Raw genomic sequence first — 16,025 nt, forward strand, 5'->3', positions numbered from 1 at the left:
CGGTTACTTACCTGGCACACAGTGAAAGGGGGCGCTCGCCTTTCGGCCAATAACGGAGTCGTTAGGATAGCTCATTATTAAGCCACTGATGGATTGCAAGAAAAGATGCGGAGGGCAGATGCTTCCTCCCTCTGGAAGGTTCTACAGTTAATACTCGGTAGTCACTTGTGCCGGGGAGCATCGCCTCGGCTCGTGTGCAGGAACGTGCAACATGAGCCGCGGCGTGGCCTGCCGTGCAGGGAGGGAGGGAGGGAAGGGAAGGGAAGGGAAGGAGGGAGGGAGGGCCGCCGTCGCGTCCTCCACGGTGGACGGCAGGTTTACCAGATAGTGTGAGCCACCAGACCCGGAGCAGAGCGAGCTGGTCAAGCGTGCCACACAACAAACTACCGCAGAAGCAAAACAAGCCCATTAAAACCATTATCTCTCTATCTTTTAAAACTCGATTTATTGATACAAAAATATTACAAATAGATCAACGGATGCAAAGGTCAAGTAGTTAGTTTTTTCTTTTCCCAGATGCGTAGCCGACGTTTCCACGTAGTTTTTTTTTTTTTACACCACCGAAAGGAGCAGATCCCGTTAACGGCAACTACATTGTTAAATGCAGACATCCGTGCTCTAACAAACGTAGAAGATCCAGTATCATAGACTGGTGTACAAAATACTTTATTACCACTGACTGGGTGCACACAAAGACAGAGAATCCATTCATGGCCCGGCTATCGTATCACTCCACAACCCGGACATGTGTGTTAGCTAACCTTCTTATTGTTAATGACTGACAACGTTATTTAGTATTCCTTATGCAGTAAAGGAACGCTGACATATTATGAAGCGACTGCCCCCCTTTTAGTGACCTCCCCCCAGTTGTTCCTCACGCCTTATAAAATAAAATCAGTTTGTCCCCCCCTTCCCCATTTTCTTCTTTTACCGCTGAAGAAACAAGATGAGCCAGGTAGTCCCGCCTCGTTTGCCGTTGGGCACAGCTCAGCTGTTGCCTTCAGTCCAGCTGCGGGGGTTTCAGAAGGCCCCGATCTCTGTGCCCCAGGGCCTGTAAGGCTTTGACAGGCTGGAGGAGGAGGGGCCGGCGGGGCTCAGGGCAGCTGGGGTGACCAGTGGGTAAGCGCTGAAGGAGAGGGGGAAGGCAGACAGGGAGGAGAGGGATGAGAGGAGTGGCGGCGAGAGCTTGGAGGCTTGCACCTGCAGGCTGAGGGGCAGGGTGCCGTTGGGGGGCACCCTGAGGGACTCGGTGGGGGTCATCACACCGAGCCGGGGTGTCACCGATGCCTCAGTGGAGGAGGGGGCAGAGGATGTGGAGGAGGAAGAGGAGGAGGAGGAGGAAGAGGAGGAGGAGGAAGAGGGGGGACTACTGCTGCTCCTGGATGCAGGAGTCCTGCCTTGCGGGTGCTGTAGGAGGAGGGGGTGGGGGAGGTGGGCGGCGGCGGTCCCGTAGGCAGAGCCCCAGGCCAAGTGTCCGAGTCCAGTGTGCACCTCCCTCTGAGAGGCGTAGCTGCTGAGGTGGGAGACCAAACGTACGCGAAGCGGATCTGCTCCGTCCCGACCTTCTATGATACTCAGGTAGCGAGCCGTCTCCGCCAGGCACTCCCTGAAGCCTAGACTGCGGTAATCCTTAGCCAAAGCATGGGCCTCAAAGTAACCTGCAAGAACAAGGGGGCAGAGTTCGAGACCTAGGCTGCTTGGCAGGTTGTATTGTTTGCAGTGCACAGCATATGATGTGTGAAAGAACAAGTCCGAGCGTTAAAGCAAACTATACAAAGCACAGGAACAAGTCAATCACCTTTGCCACCAGCAGCATGGAGCATCTTCAGGTGGTCCACGGTCATCTGCAAGATTTCTGCCTTTTCCAATTTAGCCGAGCCCTATTAAGATGAAATACAACATTTTTATTTAATTATGCATTTTTTGTTCACTGACGTCATCCTTTTTTTTGTTGTTGTTGCCGTTTTCCCTACCAACTGACAGAAAAACCTTGCAAGACATCATTTTACACGAGGCTCATCAGAGTCCACTGGGCCACGTACCTGTTTTTCGAAAGCACTTGGCACCAGTCGCCTCAACTCGGACAGGCTGTTGTTGATGCGATCGCGTCGCCGTTTTTCGATTATCTGTGACGTGGGCAAAAAGGGCAGTTTTATTTCGGGCACAGAGGGGCACGAATACAGTGGGACTTCTACCACACGTCGCCGTGCGCAATTGCGCACGAAACGCGCAGGGCGGTCGCTGAGCTTACCCCTCTGCGCCTCTTCCGAGCCTGGACTTGGGTCGTTGTGGAGGGTGACATGGAGTCGTGAGGAGAGTCAAGTTGGCTACATGAAGGCAAAAAAAGTATCACCGTCATCATCATCATCAAATTATTATTGTGATGATCGCAGATAATTCTGATCGGATGACGTGTTAATCAAATGTATTGACGACATAATGTAACCGTGGCAACGGCTCCAGCGGCGTCTACACGCAACAGTTTAGGTCAGTTTGTGGCTTAAACGCAACGAACCGACTCGAGAGTTTTAGGCAAGTCCACATACCCATTCTCGTCCCCGCTGTCTTTCTCCACCTCGATATTGTCGTCCAGGTCGCTGTCTGAGGAACTGTAATTGTGACTTCGCTTCATTTTCGAGTCCAAGACCAGAACCACCGCGGCGGTCCGTCCTCTGTTCTGACGGCGGCGAGGCGACGCGACGGTCTAAACGTCAAAACCTTGCGCCCCGCTGTTATTCCCTCGCCCGGCGCGGGGGGGCGTGGCCGATGTAAACAGGTGGGCGGGCACCGAGGAGCACGGAGCCTATCAGAGCCGGCCTGGCGTTTGAGTGACGCGTTATCGTTACTCGAGCGACCGTGCCCCTCGTGTGTGCGGAGCGAGAGAGAGAGAGTTGTGGGGCGCTTCGCGAAACAGGAGTCGTCCTTCTTGCGCGTTTAATCGGCGTCGATAAAAGAGTTTGACGGCTTCTCCTTTTCTCCCCCCGGAGAGCTCGGAACTCCGACAAACACCGCACCTCATCACAGCAGAATAACTGCCATGCTGACACGGTTCCTTTGGCATATTGTTCCACAGGTGCCTCCTCGTCTCGGCCTCAGGTCCAAAGTCCCCCCCCCCCCCCCGCGCTGTTGGCCAGTCTGCGAGACGCGGGGACCACTGCGGCGGGGCCCTTATTCAGCGTCGTGTTGGACAACATGGCCTATTAGCAGAGTATGTTGTCCATTGTCCGCTGTCAGCTGCGTGGCTTCAACAGCAGCATTGATCAGCCGGGGAGGCCCACCCCACCCCACCCCCGCGTCAGCCAGCCGGCGTTGCCAGGCTCTCCTAGGAAACCCTCCTCCTCCTCCTCCTCCGCGGTCCCCGCAAACGGGTCAACCGACTGGCACGGGGAGACGTTCCCAGGGAATCGGTCAGTCTGCTCTCCGGCTGACAGCAGACAGCAGCACACTTGCCCGCCGTTTTGGGGAGGGGAGAGAAACCGTACCCCGGATGGGGGGGAGGGGGAGAAGTCTCGAGAGACTTCACGTCACCGCGGACGGAGGTTTTGGTCGTGAGCTCAGGGCGAAACATCAGGCAGACCTACTTATGGGGGGGAGGGGGAAGGTGTGGGGGGGGTAACGCAAGTGCTGCATTCACTGGATGGCGCGACGGGAGCGGGGGGTGGTCCGCAGGAGGTACGATCAGTCTGACCCCCACCGATATGCCCGGGTCAAAGGGCAAACTTTATAAAAACGCGAGAACTTTCGGTGTTTGTGTTGTAAGTGGTGTCCTGTGGCTGGGTTCTGATGGGGGACACTGGGGAAGAGACAGACAGACATTCTCTACTCCTGTCCACAGTGTACACCGCGCTTGGTGTCTGCTTCGCCCGCTGACGAGCTTAACTTGCTCCTTCATTATTGTGGCGGTCCTTTCCCTCCGCCGCAGATGAAAGGTCTAGCGGGGGGGGGGTCTAGCGGGGGGGGGCAGACAGGGTTAATTCCGGCATTAACTCTGTACGACATGTCTGGTAAGACCATCAGCGAGAGTGTGACCCCCACCATCAAGCCTCCCCCCCCCCAACCGACCTCCATTCCAGCACCTTGTAGAGCAGCAGCTGTTCCGTCGGGGCAATTGTTAAGTTGTTGCGCTGCGGGCTCGACAAGTGGGGACGAGAGTTTGAGTCCACGCAGCAACTGTGAGCCAACACGCGGTTTCCCAGAAGGTCCGAGAGCTTTCACTGGTGACACGGACACTCACTGCGCAGGCTGCAGCCTTTCTGTCAATGCGGCGCGGACGAACTTTATTACTATCCCCTGACGCGCGCGCGCGCGCGCGCGCGCACCAGACACACACACATACACACTCCACACACCAGTCACACGCACCAGACACACACAAGCCACACACACGCCACACACCAGACACACACTGCACACACACATACACACTCCACACACCAGACACACACACGCCACACACTGCACACACACATACACACTCCACACACCAGACACACACACATACACACTCCACACACCAGACACACACACACACACATACACACTCCACACACCAGACACACACACACACACATACACACTTCACACACCAGACACACACACACACACTGCACATACACACACACCACACACTGCACATACACACACACACCACACACACTGCACATACACACACTGCACACACACCAGACACACACACACCACATGCACGCGCGCACACACCCCAGACACACACTGCACACACACATACACACGCACGCACGTGCACGCACACGCACACACCAGACACACGCTGCACACACACACATATACACTCCACACACCAGACACACACACACACACACACGCATGCACAAATGCAAAAACACACGCACAAATACACCTTAGTATTTGTAAAAGAAAAGCAGCAGACCTTCGTCCGCCCAACACACACACACACACACACACACACACACACACACACACACACACACACACACACACACACACACACACACACACGTTCAGTAAACCCTTTCGGCCTGCAGCCCAATACTTTCATTTCCACACTCTGCGCCCGACCGGTGGATTTATAGACCCTGACATGTGCATAATCTGGTGCTGAAAAATACCCAGACCCCTGCGTGCTCCCTGCACTCCCCTCCACTGTCCCTCATGCAGGCATCTGTGTTGCCCCCCCCCGCCCCCCAACCCCACCCCTGCACTTAGAAACCCTCTGCTTGCCCTTAACCTCGGATTAAAGCATGCACACCTCTCCCTGACTGCCGTCTGACAGACAGCGTTTGCGTGTTGGCGATCCTTTCCTTGTTGCCGGGGCCGCTGTGAGGGTAACAGGGGCGCTGCAGCGCCGCCGCGGCCTCTGCAGGACACACGGGTTCATGTGGTCTCCATTACGCGGGACGCAGACGGCGCTCTCTGCACCTTAGCTGTCAAGGTCGCTCACGTTGCTGCTGTCAGTGGGCCCATTAACGGCAATTGTGCTTCCTCTCCCGACGGCCGCGGCCCCCTCCATACATCCTGCGGCGTGACAACGCTGTGACCCCGGCTCGCCTCGTACGGTGGCCCGGCGGAGGCGGAGGCGGAAGGTGGAGGCTTCAGCCGCAGAAGAACGGGGCTTGTTCGGTGGCGCGCTAATCACGCGAGATTTACACCCGCGTTATATCTGATTTCCTGCTCGGGTTTTTGAGCTCGTTTGCGTACCACCGGCACGTCTCTGCGTTTGGAGGGTGGAGGGTGGAGGGGGGGGGCATGCCAAGGCTGCCTGTTGACCGCGGGCCCAGTTCACCAGCAATTTGAAGAAACTGCTCTCAGACTAGTGCCAGGAAGCTAAGAGGTATATAGGCAAGGCATTTGTTTGAAACTGGCGTGTGCCCAGCTGCCTTCCTCAATCTCCCCTTAGGTTTCCCTTGGCGACTCTCTTGTGCGTGTGTGTGCGTGTGTAAAGTGAAGGGGGCAGGGCTGCTTCTGAGCGCGTGTTTGCGTGTCGGCATGGGGTGTGTGTGTGTGTGTGTGTGCGCGCGCGCGCGCGCGTGCGGAGGAGGTGCCGTTTCCCACAGCCCCGATCTAATTCCGTGGTAACTCAATCTCCGTGTGAGCGCTTCCCGGCGAGTGTTCTCCCACCCGTCGACAGCCTCTCTCTGGCCGGCTGAGTGTGTCTGACAGAGGCCGGCTCAGTCTCACAGGACACCCCACACCCCTCCCCCCCACCCCCCACCCCCGCCACCGCCGCCACCGCCGGGATTGATTTACTATGTCAACCGTTTGGACTGTCGGCAGCAGCGACGCTCGCTGCCCTGCCTGCATCCTGTGTGTGCAGCATACTGACATCTTATACCTGCCATTCAGCAACTGCCAGGGCGGGAGGGGGTGGGTGGGGGTGTGTGTCAGAGCCAGACAGAGAGAGAGAGAGAGAGAGAGAGAGAGAGAGAGAGAGAGAGAATTTTGAATTTTAAAGCAGCTCTTTATTGAACAGGAAAACAAAGTATAACAATGACACATCTTCTGACAAGATTAACAAAGTCACTCTTCCACATTGATACACTCACAACATCTCCAATCACAGAGCCCCGGCTCCATTCCAAGGGGGGGGGCAGAGAGAGAGAGAGAGATTTTATTTTAAAAGAAGCATTTATTAAAAAGACTGAAAAAAGTCAAAAAACAGCACAGAGAGAGAAAGAGAGAGAGGGGAAGAGAGAGAGGGGGGGGAAGACAGAAAGAGAGAGGGGGGAAGAGAGAAAGAGAGAGAGGGGGGAAGACAGAAAGAGGGGAAGAGAGAAAGAGAGAGAGAGGGGAAGAGAGAAAGAGAGAGAGGGGGAAGAGAGAAAGAGAGAGAGGGGGGAAGACAGAAAGAGAGAGAGGGGGGAAGACAGAAAGAGGGGAAGAGAGAAAGAGAGAGAGAGGGGAAGAGAGAAAGAGAGAGAGAGGGGGGAAGAGAGAAAGAGAGAGAGGGGGGAAGAGAGAAAGAGAGAGAGGGGGGAAGAGAGAAAGAGAGAGGGGGGAAGAGAGAAAGAGAGAGAGGGGGGAAGACAGAAAGAGAGAGAGGGGGGAAGAGAGAAAGAGAGAGAGGGGGGAAGAGAGAAAGAGAGAGAGGGGGAAGACAGAAAGAGAGAGAGGGGGGAAGAGAGAAAGAGAGAGAGAGGGGAAGAGAGAAAGAGAGAGAGGGGGGAAGACAGAAAGAGGGGAAGAGAGAAAGAGAGAGAGAGGGGAAGAGAGAAAGAGAGAGAGGGGGGAAGACAGAAAGAGAGAGAGGGGGGAAGACAGAAAGAGAGAGGGGGGAAGAGAGAAAGAGAGAGAGGGGGGAAGACAGAAAGAGAGAGAGGGGGAAGAGAGAAAGAGAGAGAGGGGGGGAGACAGAAAGAGGGGAAGAGAGAAAGAGAGAGAGAGGGGAAGAGAGAAAGAGAGAGAGGGGGGAAGAGAGAAAGAGAGAGAGGGGGGAAGACAGAAAGAGAGAGAGGGGGGAAGAGAGAAAGAGAGAGAGGGGGGAAGACAGAAAGAGGGGAAGAGAGAAAGAAAGAGAGAGGGGAAGAGAGAAAGAGAGGGGGGGGAAGAGAGAAAGAGAGAGAGGGGGGAAGACAGAAAGAGAGAGAGGGGGGAAGACAGAAAGAGGGGAAGAGAGAAAGAGAGAGAGAGGGGAAGAGAGAAAGAGAGAGAGGGGGGAAGAGAGAAAGAGAGAGAGAGGGGGGAAGACAGAAAGAGAGAGAGGGGGGAAGACAGAAAGAGGGGAAGAGAGAAAGAGAGAGAGAGGGGAAGAGAGGGAAGGAGAAAGGGAGAGAGGGGGGAAGACAGAAAGAGGGGAAGAGAGAAAGAGAAGAAGAGAGAAAGAGAGGGAAGGAGAAAGGGAGAGAGAGGGAGGTGGTAATACACGTCTGTGTGTGTTTTTGTTTGTATGCGCTAAGAGATGCTGAGTTGTTTCTTGGTTGAAGTGTGTGTGCGCGCCGCGCGCGTGCGCGCGCACGCGTTGCGTTCGAATATATTATGACACGCTGACTTGTCCGCTTCCTCTCTAAACAGACGGGGTGCAGAAGTAGAAATGTGGAACATCCTGCATTCCTACCAGCTACACCCCTGCGGACCCCGTGAGACCCCCTGACTGCGACTCCGGGGCCCCCCGTAGTGGTCTGGAATAGTCCGTCTGACGAAGGGAAACGTCTCCCAGACCGCCTCCGCTCAACAATGTTATCCTATGGGCCACCACTTCCTGTCTGTCCCCTCTGGTTCCAGTCAGCACCCAGGCGCTGTGCTGGGCAGGGACCAGGACCAGCGCAGACCTGCAGCCCATTCCCACCGTCTGTCCGCAGCGCAGCCGCCTTCTCATTCTTCACCTTCCTGCCTTTGTTGGCACCCATTCATTTGGTGCTATTTGGATAGGTAAAACCAGGGAGGATGTGTTGACTTCCTTGTTTCTTTGTTTAGTGAAGGGCTCTTTTTTTTTTCTTCTTCGCTGTTTTCTTTGTTTTTGTGTGGAGATAGCTCCTCGGGCCACGTCGCTGGCCTGAGGAGACCACACTCTGCATTTAACCCGTCCTGGCTGTGTGGCTAGGAGCACCACCCGGGGACCAGCTCCGGTCCGTCTCGCCATGCCTCGGTCAGGGGGTATTAACCCTAGCATGCAAACTCCGCACAGAGGACGACCTGGGATGACCCCCCCCCAAGTCTGGGTTCGAACCCCGGACCTCCTTGCTGTGAGGCGGCAGCGCTAACCGCTGCGCCACCGTGCCGCCGCCTGCGAGAGGTGGGCCGTGCTGCTGCACCTCCGGCCACGGCGGAGTCACAGGGTGTAGGGGCATGACGGGTTTGGGTGGACGGCCGCGAGAAGGGATTCAGGGAGTCCTCCGAGCTCCGCTGTTGCAAAGCTTAACTTGCAAGGAGCTCTCTCCTGACTGGCGAACCTGAAAGGGGGAAACTCTGGGCGACCCGAGTCGGGGGCCGGAGTTCTTGATAAAAACGTATTTCACAAAGGCGCACACACTCCCTGACAATGGACCCCCCGACGACTGCATTGTTCCGGACGTCCACCAATGTGCTGCCCCCCCCCCCACCCACCCACCCACCTCCCCCAAATCACCAGCCAACTTATGCAACAGCACAATGGGGGGAATTGGTGTCCCCATAGACCGACTCTCAAACGAGCACAACAGGAAACAGCGCGTGATGTCCGCGCCGCAGAGGTGAGGGCCACGAGGAGCGAGCGGCTCGCGAGGGGCCCCACATTGTGCCGCTGCGGCCCCGGCTCTAGCTGCAGGAAAAACATTGTTTGCATATCAATGGGAGTGTGTAGTTGGGTGGGTGGGGGTGGGGGTGGGGGTGTTGTGGTGGCGGCGGTGGTGGTGGTGGGGGGAACAGGGCTCTAATTGAAACGTATCCCTGGGTTGTTGAGATCTCTGCAGAAGTAGGAGCCGCGCAGGCACCGGCGGTATGAGTTATTGGGGTGTCGAGCGGAGAGGCCTTCGCCTCCACCGTCAGAGAGGAGGAGGAGGAGGAGGAGGAGGAGGGACGAGGGAGCCGAGCGAGCCACGGCGGCGTCCGCGTGTCATCATTTTCACTTCTCCTTCACATTCCCCCAGACACCTACGTACACCCAGAGAGGGTCCCCCCCCTCCTCCTTTTTTTTGGGGGGGGGGTGGTGGTGGAGGGGGGGGGGCGGTTGCTCTCGCTCGAAGAATGTGGCTTCAGCCAAACGAATCCGAGGTGAGCCGCGGCCCACGAACGCTAATATTTTCAGACAGGAGGGAGAAATAGAAAAGAGCAAAATTTATGGCGTGTCACAAGTTTATCACAAAAATGCTCTCTTTTTTTTTTTCTCCTCCTTCTCCTTTTTTTTTTTTTTTTTTTTTTTTGTGTTGCTGCAAACAGGCTCCCTTCCCAGTGGATGCTCTGTGCCAGCTGTCTCTGCCGCAGTAAAGTCCTGCTTTCCCAAGCTCCGACCTGTGGGAAAATCTGTTGTGGCCAGTAATTGATTCCGCCCTGCCAGCCCCATTACTCTCCTCTGCAGTCACACTGCCAGTGATCTGCAGAAAGCCTGTTAGCACAGCCCCTTTCCTCCCTCTCTCCCCCCCCCCCCCCCCCCTCACTCTCTCTCTCTCTCTCCCCCGTACACACAAACACACAGACGCTCCAAATCCCCGCCCAGTCCCGGTTAACTCTGTCATTCTTTCCATCTCTCGGTGTCCAGTAATAATCCCCTCCCCTGTTCTCTCACACTCTCGGCCTTCCCTTTTTTTTCTGGCTTCTCCTCTTCGTTTTTTTTTTATCACATCCCCGAAGCTACTTATTTATTTCAACTGCCTGCCGGTGGCGGATGTAGCACATGTGCGTTATCCGTTAAAACCTGGATCCGGCTCGTTAGCCTCCGAAGGCCATTAGCGGTGACCTCGTGCCGCGGCCGTGCTGCAGGGATGATATGATAGTTGTAGGGTAAACGGTGCAGTTGTGTGTTTTTTTTCCCTCCATCTGACCTTTCGAGGCCGGTCTCGGTGTCTGTCATGGACGTCCAACAGTCCGTCAGCATCCTCAGATGTGGCTGAAGGATGATCTGAGCCGACCGAAACGGTCCGGGGCCACCGGGTCTGTCTGCCCCTTCACAGACAGCCGTTGCTGTTTGACCACAAAGACTTGCACCACACACACACACACTTGAAGGCCCCCCTCCCTTAAATGTGTTTGTCATGAAATATTAAGTGCAGTCATCTGCTGAGATGGCTGCCTGGCCTGTCACAGCCTAACACTTGCCACATGTCTAAATAAAGGTAAGTGCCCCCTCCCTCCAATTAATCCTCAATTAGGGGTTCTGCTCTGTGCCTTTGCATCTGTGTTTCCAGCTCTACCCAGCGGGAGTGGGGGGGGGGTGTCACGGGGATTAGCGGACTGTGGGGTGAGGATGAGGATAGTGGTGGTGGTGGTGTGGGTGGGGGGGTAAAAAATGTTGCTTTCTGACACGACAGCCATGGCAGGGCCTTGTGACCATCGCTTCGGTCAGATGACTTTGAACGCCGAGCTTTGAACACGGAGGGGGCACGACCCGTGGCGGCGCAAACGGCAGCGGCGGAGGAGGAGGAGGAGGAGGGGGAGGAGGCGTGACCTCGACCCGGCGGACGCGGCGGTTCGGTCAGGGGGGACACGGGAGGCCCTGCAGGAGAGCGATTTACCGAGGATTCTCATGACTGTGTCTGTGGCTTTATATAACTACCAGCTGAGGGGTGTGCTTTTCCCATGTTGTAAGGGGGTCGGGGGGGGGGGCCACCCTCCGAGCACTGCGGCAGTTGTTTTTCACACAAGAATCCCAGCCCACTGCCGAGGCTTGATCTGAGGGAGCATAAAAGAGGAGCGCGGGGGGGAGGAGGGGAGGGGGGGGGGGGACCGCTCTCGCCCACGGGTGAACCCTCCGCCCACCGCACTCTGCTGCACCGGGTGCCTGAGGCCCACGGGCAGCGCCCGCTGCACCTCTCCCAGTATTGACCGAACAAGCAGGAGCTCTGTGAGAGGCAGTAGAAACCGCTAAACTACCCCCCCCACCCCCTCCACCCCACCCCACCCCCCACCCCCACCATCGGTGTGCCCCAAACCAGGAGCCCTGAGGCGCAGGGAGCGTGTGGGATGAAGGGATGAGAGAGGAGATCAAAGCAGGAAGCATGAAAAGGCTCCCAGCACACAAGTATGGGGCACCTCACAAGACCCCCCCCCCCCCACACACACACACACACTACCACCATAGGGACACACACACACACACACACACACACACACACACACACACACACACACACACACACACACACACACAACCAGCAGCCGAGTAATCAAGCACAGACGAGAGGCCAAGTCCCATAAGGTCGTGTGAGCCTCTCGGCAGATGGCTGAGACCTGCTGAGATTGAAACTTGAACAGACGCCCCCTGCCGGAGCCCCAGGGGCGGCACACACCCAAGTCTTGACTCCCTTCTCACTCACCGGGCCTTAACGGGAACACAACACGCAAATAAATAAATAAATAAAATTAAATGTCTTCACTTAATTCGTTTACATTTCATTTAAACGCGTCCGCTAAACGAGTAAATGTGAATGTAATTTTAGTCTTATTTCGGGTTTTGGTGACGTCATGGGTGACGTGAGAATATTTGTGCGTGTGTGTGTGTGATACGCTATATTTTATTTCCAATATATTTGAGTTTTTCTTTTGTCCCTTTGTTTAATGTCGATGTGCGGATGTCATTTAATTCTTAATTTCATTATTTCATCCTTTTCTATTGTTTTAGTCCCTTGTAACCGTGTTAAGAAACGTCATATGCAAATTAAGTTTGTATTTTTACCACATTTGAACTTGAACACTTTGTCATTGTGAAGCAGCGCGTGAAGTTTTACACTTTTTCCCCCCCCAGTGACACAAAACGTCCCAGAGGACACACGTCCGATTTCACTCACTTACCAAAAAAAAAAAAAAAAAAAAAAAAAGTTTTCGGAGTCACCAGCAGGTGGCGCTCGGGAGAGATTACACCAATTTTGGCGCGTGCTCGAAAGGAGCGATGCCTCTGTTGACGAGGACGCGTCTCGACGTCAGTGTATGACAGGCGGCGCTGCTGTGCTGTGCTGGCGGGTCTTCGGTAATCCCACAGGATTACGCGGTGCCAGATTATCCTGGACCTCGGGCGAAGGCTTAGCTTGTTTAGAAGACGGCAGGAGAAGGTCGGCAGAGGAGGACATAATACCCAAAACAGAGACGCAACAAAGGCTCTAAAGTCTGGGACGCAGCTTCGTCTGAAGCATTTCGTATTTGCCGGCGTTTAACGAAAGAACCGCACCTCTGCTAAACTCACACAAAGACACACACACACACACACACACAGACACACACCCATGACTATCCAAACACAGCAGTAATACGAATCTTAGATAATTGCCTCATCATCACATGGTTGCCTCCCAAGTCCCGTGACTCGTCAGGTGACTCTTACGGGTGACTGCAGAGGTTCACACACACAAAAAAAAAAGGCAAAGCTCGGCTTCATCTAAAGCTGCATCTTACAGCACGCGGGCCTCGGCAGCCGGGCCCAGACGGGCTTCGGCAGGCTCCCCTCTTCTGGCCCTGCCGGAGGATCCACTCTCAATTATTCATGAGTCCTCAGGTTAGACCCTGGGAACAAGCTGAGCGAGGCCCTGTGTCAATAAGAAACACTGGCCGCCACAATGGGCTCTGCATCCAACTACACTGTTGACAGACACCGACACAAAGGAGCCGAGAGGGGTCCCCCTCCATTCTCACACACACCGAAGAATGAGTCAGTGTGCTGCCGCTGGGAGCTGTGTTTGTACAGTATATACACCCTTTGTCCCCGGCCACTGTTCGCCCGTCAATAGCGGCCTGAAATGTTGATGAAAACCAGGAAGAAAGGACTACCTCTCTCCGGCTGCCAGGGAGAGTTCACGTTCATTAGATGGGAACCTACGCTTGCTGGATGGCACCTGTATGGGCCATCCGGGGAGGGGGGGGGGTGGACCGGGACAACCTATTGTGGTTTTGGCCCGGTAGAAAGCCTGCCATGATAACCTACCACGTCTTGCCCTGTGGAGTATCGCAACCTTATCGGTTGTGATGAAAGTCAATGGGAGGTGGATTCGGACCATGAGGCCCTGAACTGCAGCTCAGTCGACCCGTCGGCCTCGAGTTCAGTTTCCTTGACGAGGAAAGGCAGGATTTTCAGTTCCTAAATGTCAACAATCGACACACAACGGGTCTTAATATATATGGGTATGGGTACATACCTGGAAACAGAGAAAATTGATCAAGTAAATCCAGATGAACGTGCATATATTATGTCAACCATCTTCAGGTTGCTCGATCACTGCGATCATAAGCAGCTATTTCGAAGCGAGAACCCACAGAAACCAAGTCCTACACGAGTAAACCAACTGGTTTTTCACTTGACGTCCACGCACGGCACGGTGGCCGGGGTCGTCCGGCCTTGGGGGTCGTCCCAGGTCGTCCTCTGTGTGGAGTTTGCGTGATGAACGTGCACATATTATGTCAACCATCTTCAGGTTGCTCGATCACTGCGATCATAAGCAGCTATTTCGAAGCGAGAACCCACAGAAACCAAGTCCTACACGAGTAAACCAACTGGTTTTTCACTTGACGTCCATGCACGGCACGGTGGCCGGGGTCGTCCAGCCTTGGGGGTCGTCCCAGGTCGTCCTCTGTGTGGAGTTTGCGTGTTCTCCCCGTGCCTGCGGCGGGGTTTCTCCGGGTGCTCTGGTTTCCTCCTCGCCACCGTCAGAGAAACATGCATGTTAGGGTCACTACTCCCGTCTGTGTCCCTGACCGAGGCACGGCAAGACGGACTGGACTTGGTCCCCGGGCGCTGCACTGGCGGCTGCCCGCTGCTCCTAGCTACACAGCTAGCATGGGTTAAATGCAGGGAAAGAATTCCCCCCTGACGGGGATTAATTAAAGTAGCCAAAAAAATCCTAGGAAACGTTGGATTATTGCATGCAGCGGTGGATGGGAAGATGAGGAGAAGACAGGATATAAATGAAAACCGAGCAAAGGGGACGTGAAACATGTTTTAATGCAACCCACGGCACAACACCGACGGCGTGCAATGCTAAATTAACAGACCCAGAACATGCTAGCACTGTATGTGCAACGTGTGGAAATGCAGCAAGGCGAAAGCAGAACATGTTAAGCAGGAAGTGTGAATTCAAAAAGGACGATAGAAGACTCGAAAGTGCAGCAGCAGCAGCAGCAAGGTTCAGACTTTTTGGGGGGGAAGACACGAGGGAGAGGAGCATGCAGTCTCCCCATGCGTGATTTAGTCGCCACCAGCAAGAGATAAATTATGCATGGCTGGCACTCAGTGAAATATTCCCTTCACGGGAGGAGTCCACAGTCTGTTACTGAAGGCTCTGCTTTCTGGGCCCAAAGCAAAATGACTGACATACAGTTTTATCCAGACTGCTATTTCCACACTCATGGTCCAGTGTGTGTGTGTGTGAGGGAGGGAGAGAGGGAGAGAGAGAGGGAGAGAGAGGGAGAGAGAGAGGGAGAGAGAGGGAGAGAGAGGGAGAGAGAGAGGGAGAGAGAGAGGGAGAGAGAGCTCTAGTCTTTTCTAATCAGCAGAGCAATATAGAAGAAGGTGTTGCAAAAATATCCAATACTACTACCACTACTACCACCACCACTACTACCACTACTACCACCACCACTACTACCACTACTACTACCACTACTACTACCACTACTACCACCACCACTACTACCACTACTACTATTACCACCACCACTACTACCACTACTACCACCACCACGACTATCACTACTACTACTAATACCACCACTACTACTACCACTACTACCACCACCACTACTACCACCACCACTACTACCACTACTACCACCACCATCACCACTACTACTACTACTACTACTACCACCACGACTACCACTACTACCACTACTACCACCACCACTACTACCACTACTACTACTACTACTACCACTACTACTACCACTACTACAACCATCACTACTACCACTACTACTACTTCTACCACCACTACTACCACTACTACCACTACTACCACCACCACCACCACTACTACCACCACCACGACTACCACTACTACCACCACCACTACTACCACTACTACTACTACTACCACCACCACTACTACCACTACTACCACCATCACTACTACCACTACTACTACCACCACCACTACTACCACTACTACCACCACCACTACTACCACTACTACCACCACCACTACTACCACTACTACTACTACTACCACCACCACTACTACCACTACTACCACCACCACTACTACCACTACTACTACTACTACTACTACCACCACCACTACTACCACTACTACCACTACTACCACCACCACTACTACTACCACCACCACTACTACCACTACTACCACCACCACTAGTACTACTACTACCACCACGACTACCACTACTACCACTACTACCACCACCACTAGTACTACTACTACCACCACGACTACCACTACTACCACCACTACCAC

The 16,025-nt window shown here is 54.5% G+C and overlaps 1 protein-coding gene across 1 annotated transcript; it reads right to left on the reverse strand.

Moving 5' to 3' along the window:
* Window positions 1–352: 352 nt before the first annotated feature.
* On the reverse strand, window positions 353–2,691 carry LOC130117894 (hairy/enhancer-of-split related with YRPW motif protein 1-like). Its single transcript, XM_056286154.1, has 5 exons — window positions 2,547–2,691; window positions 2,252–2,327; window positions 2,043–2,126; window positions 1,799–1,880; window positions 353–1,658 (listed from the first exon to the last, which is right to left on the reverse strand). The coding sequence occupies exons 1-5, from the start codon at window positions 2,630–2,632 to the stop codon at window positions 1,021–1,023; spliced, it is 966 nt and encodes a 321-aa protein (XP_056142129.1). The 5' UTR covers window positions 2,633–2,691; the 3' UTR covers window positions 353–1,020.
* Between the last annotated feature and the right edge of the window lie 13,334 nt (window positions 2,692–16,025).

This window comes from Lampris incognitus, chromosome 9 (genome assembly GCF_029633865.1).
Source record: "Lampris incognitus isolate fLamInc1 chromosome 9, fLamInc1.hap2, whole genome shotgun sequence".
Classification (NCBI taxonomy): Eukaryota; Metazoa; Chordata; class Actinopteri; order Lampriformes; family Lampridae; genus Lampris; species Lampris incognitus.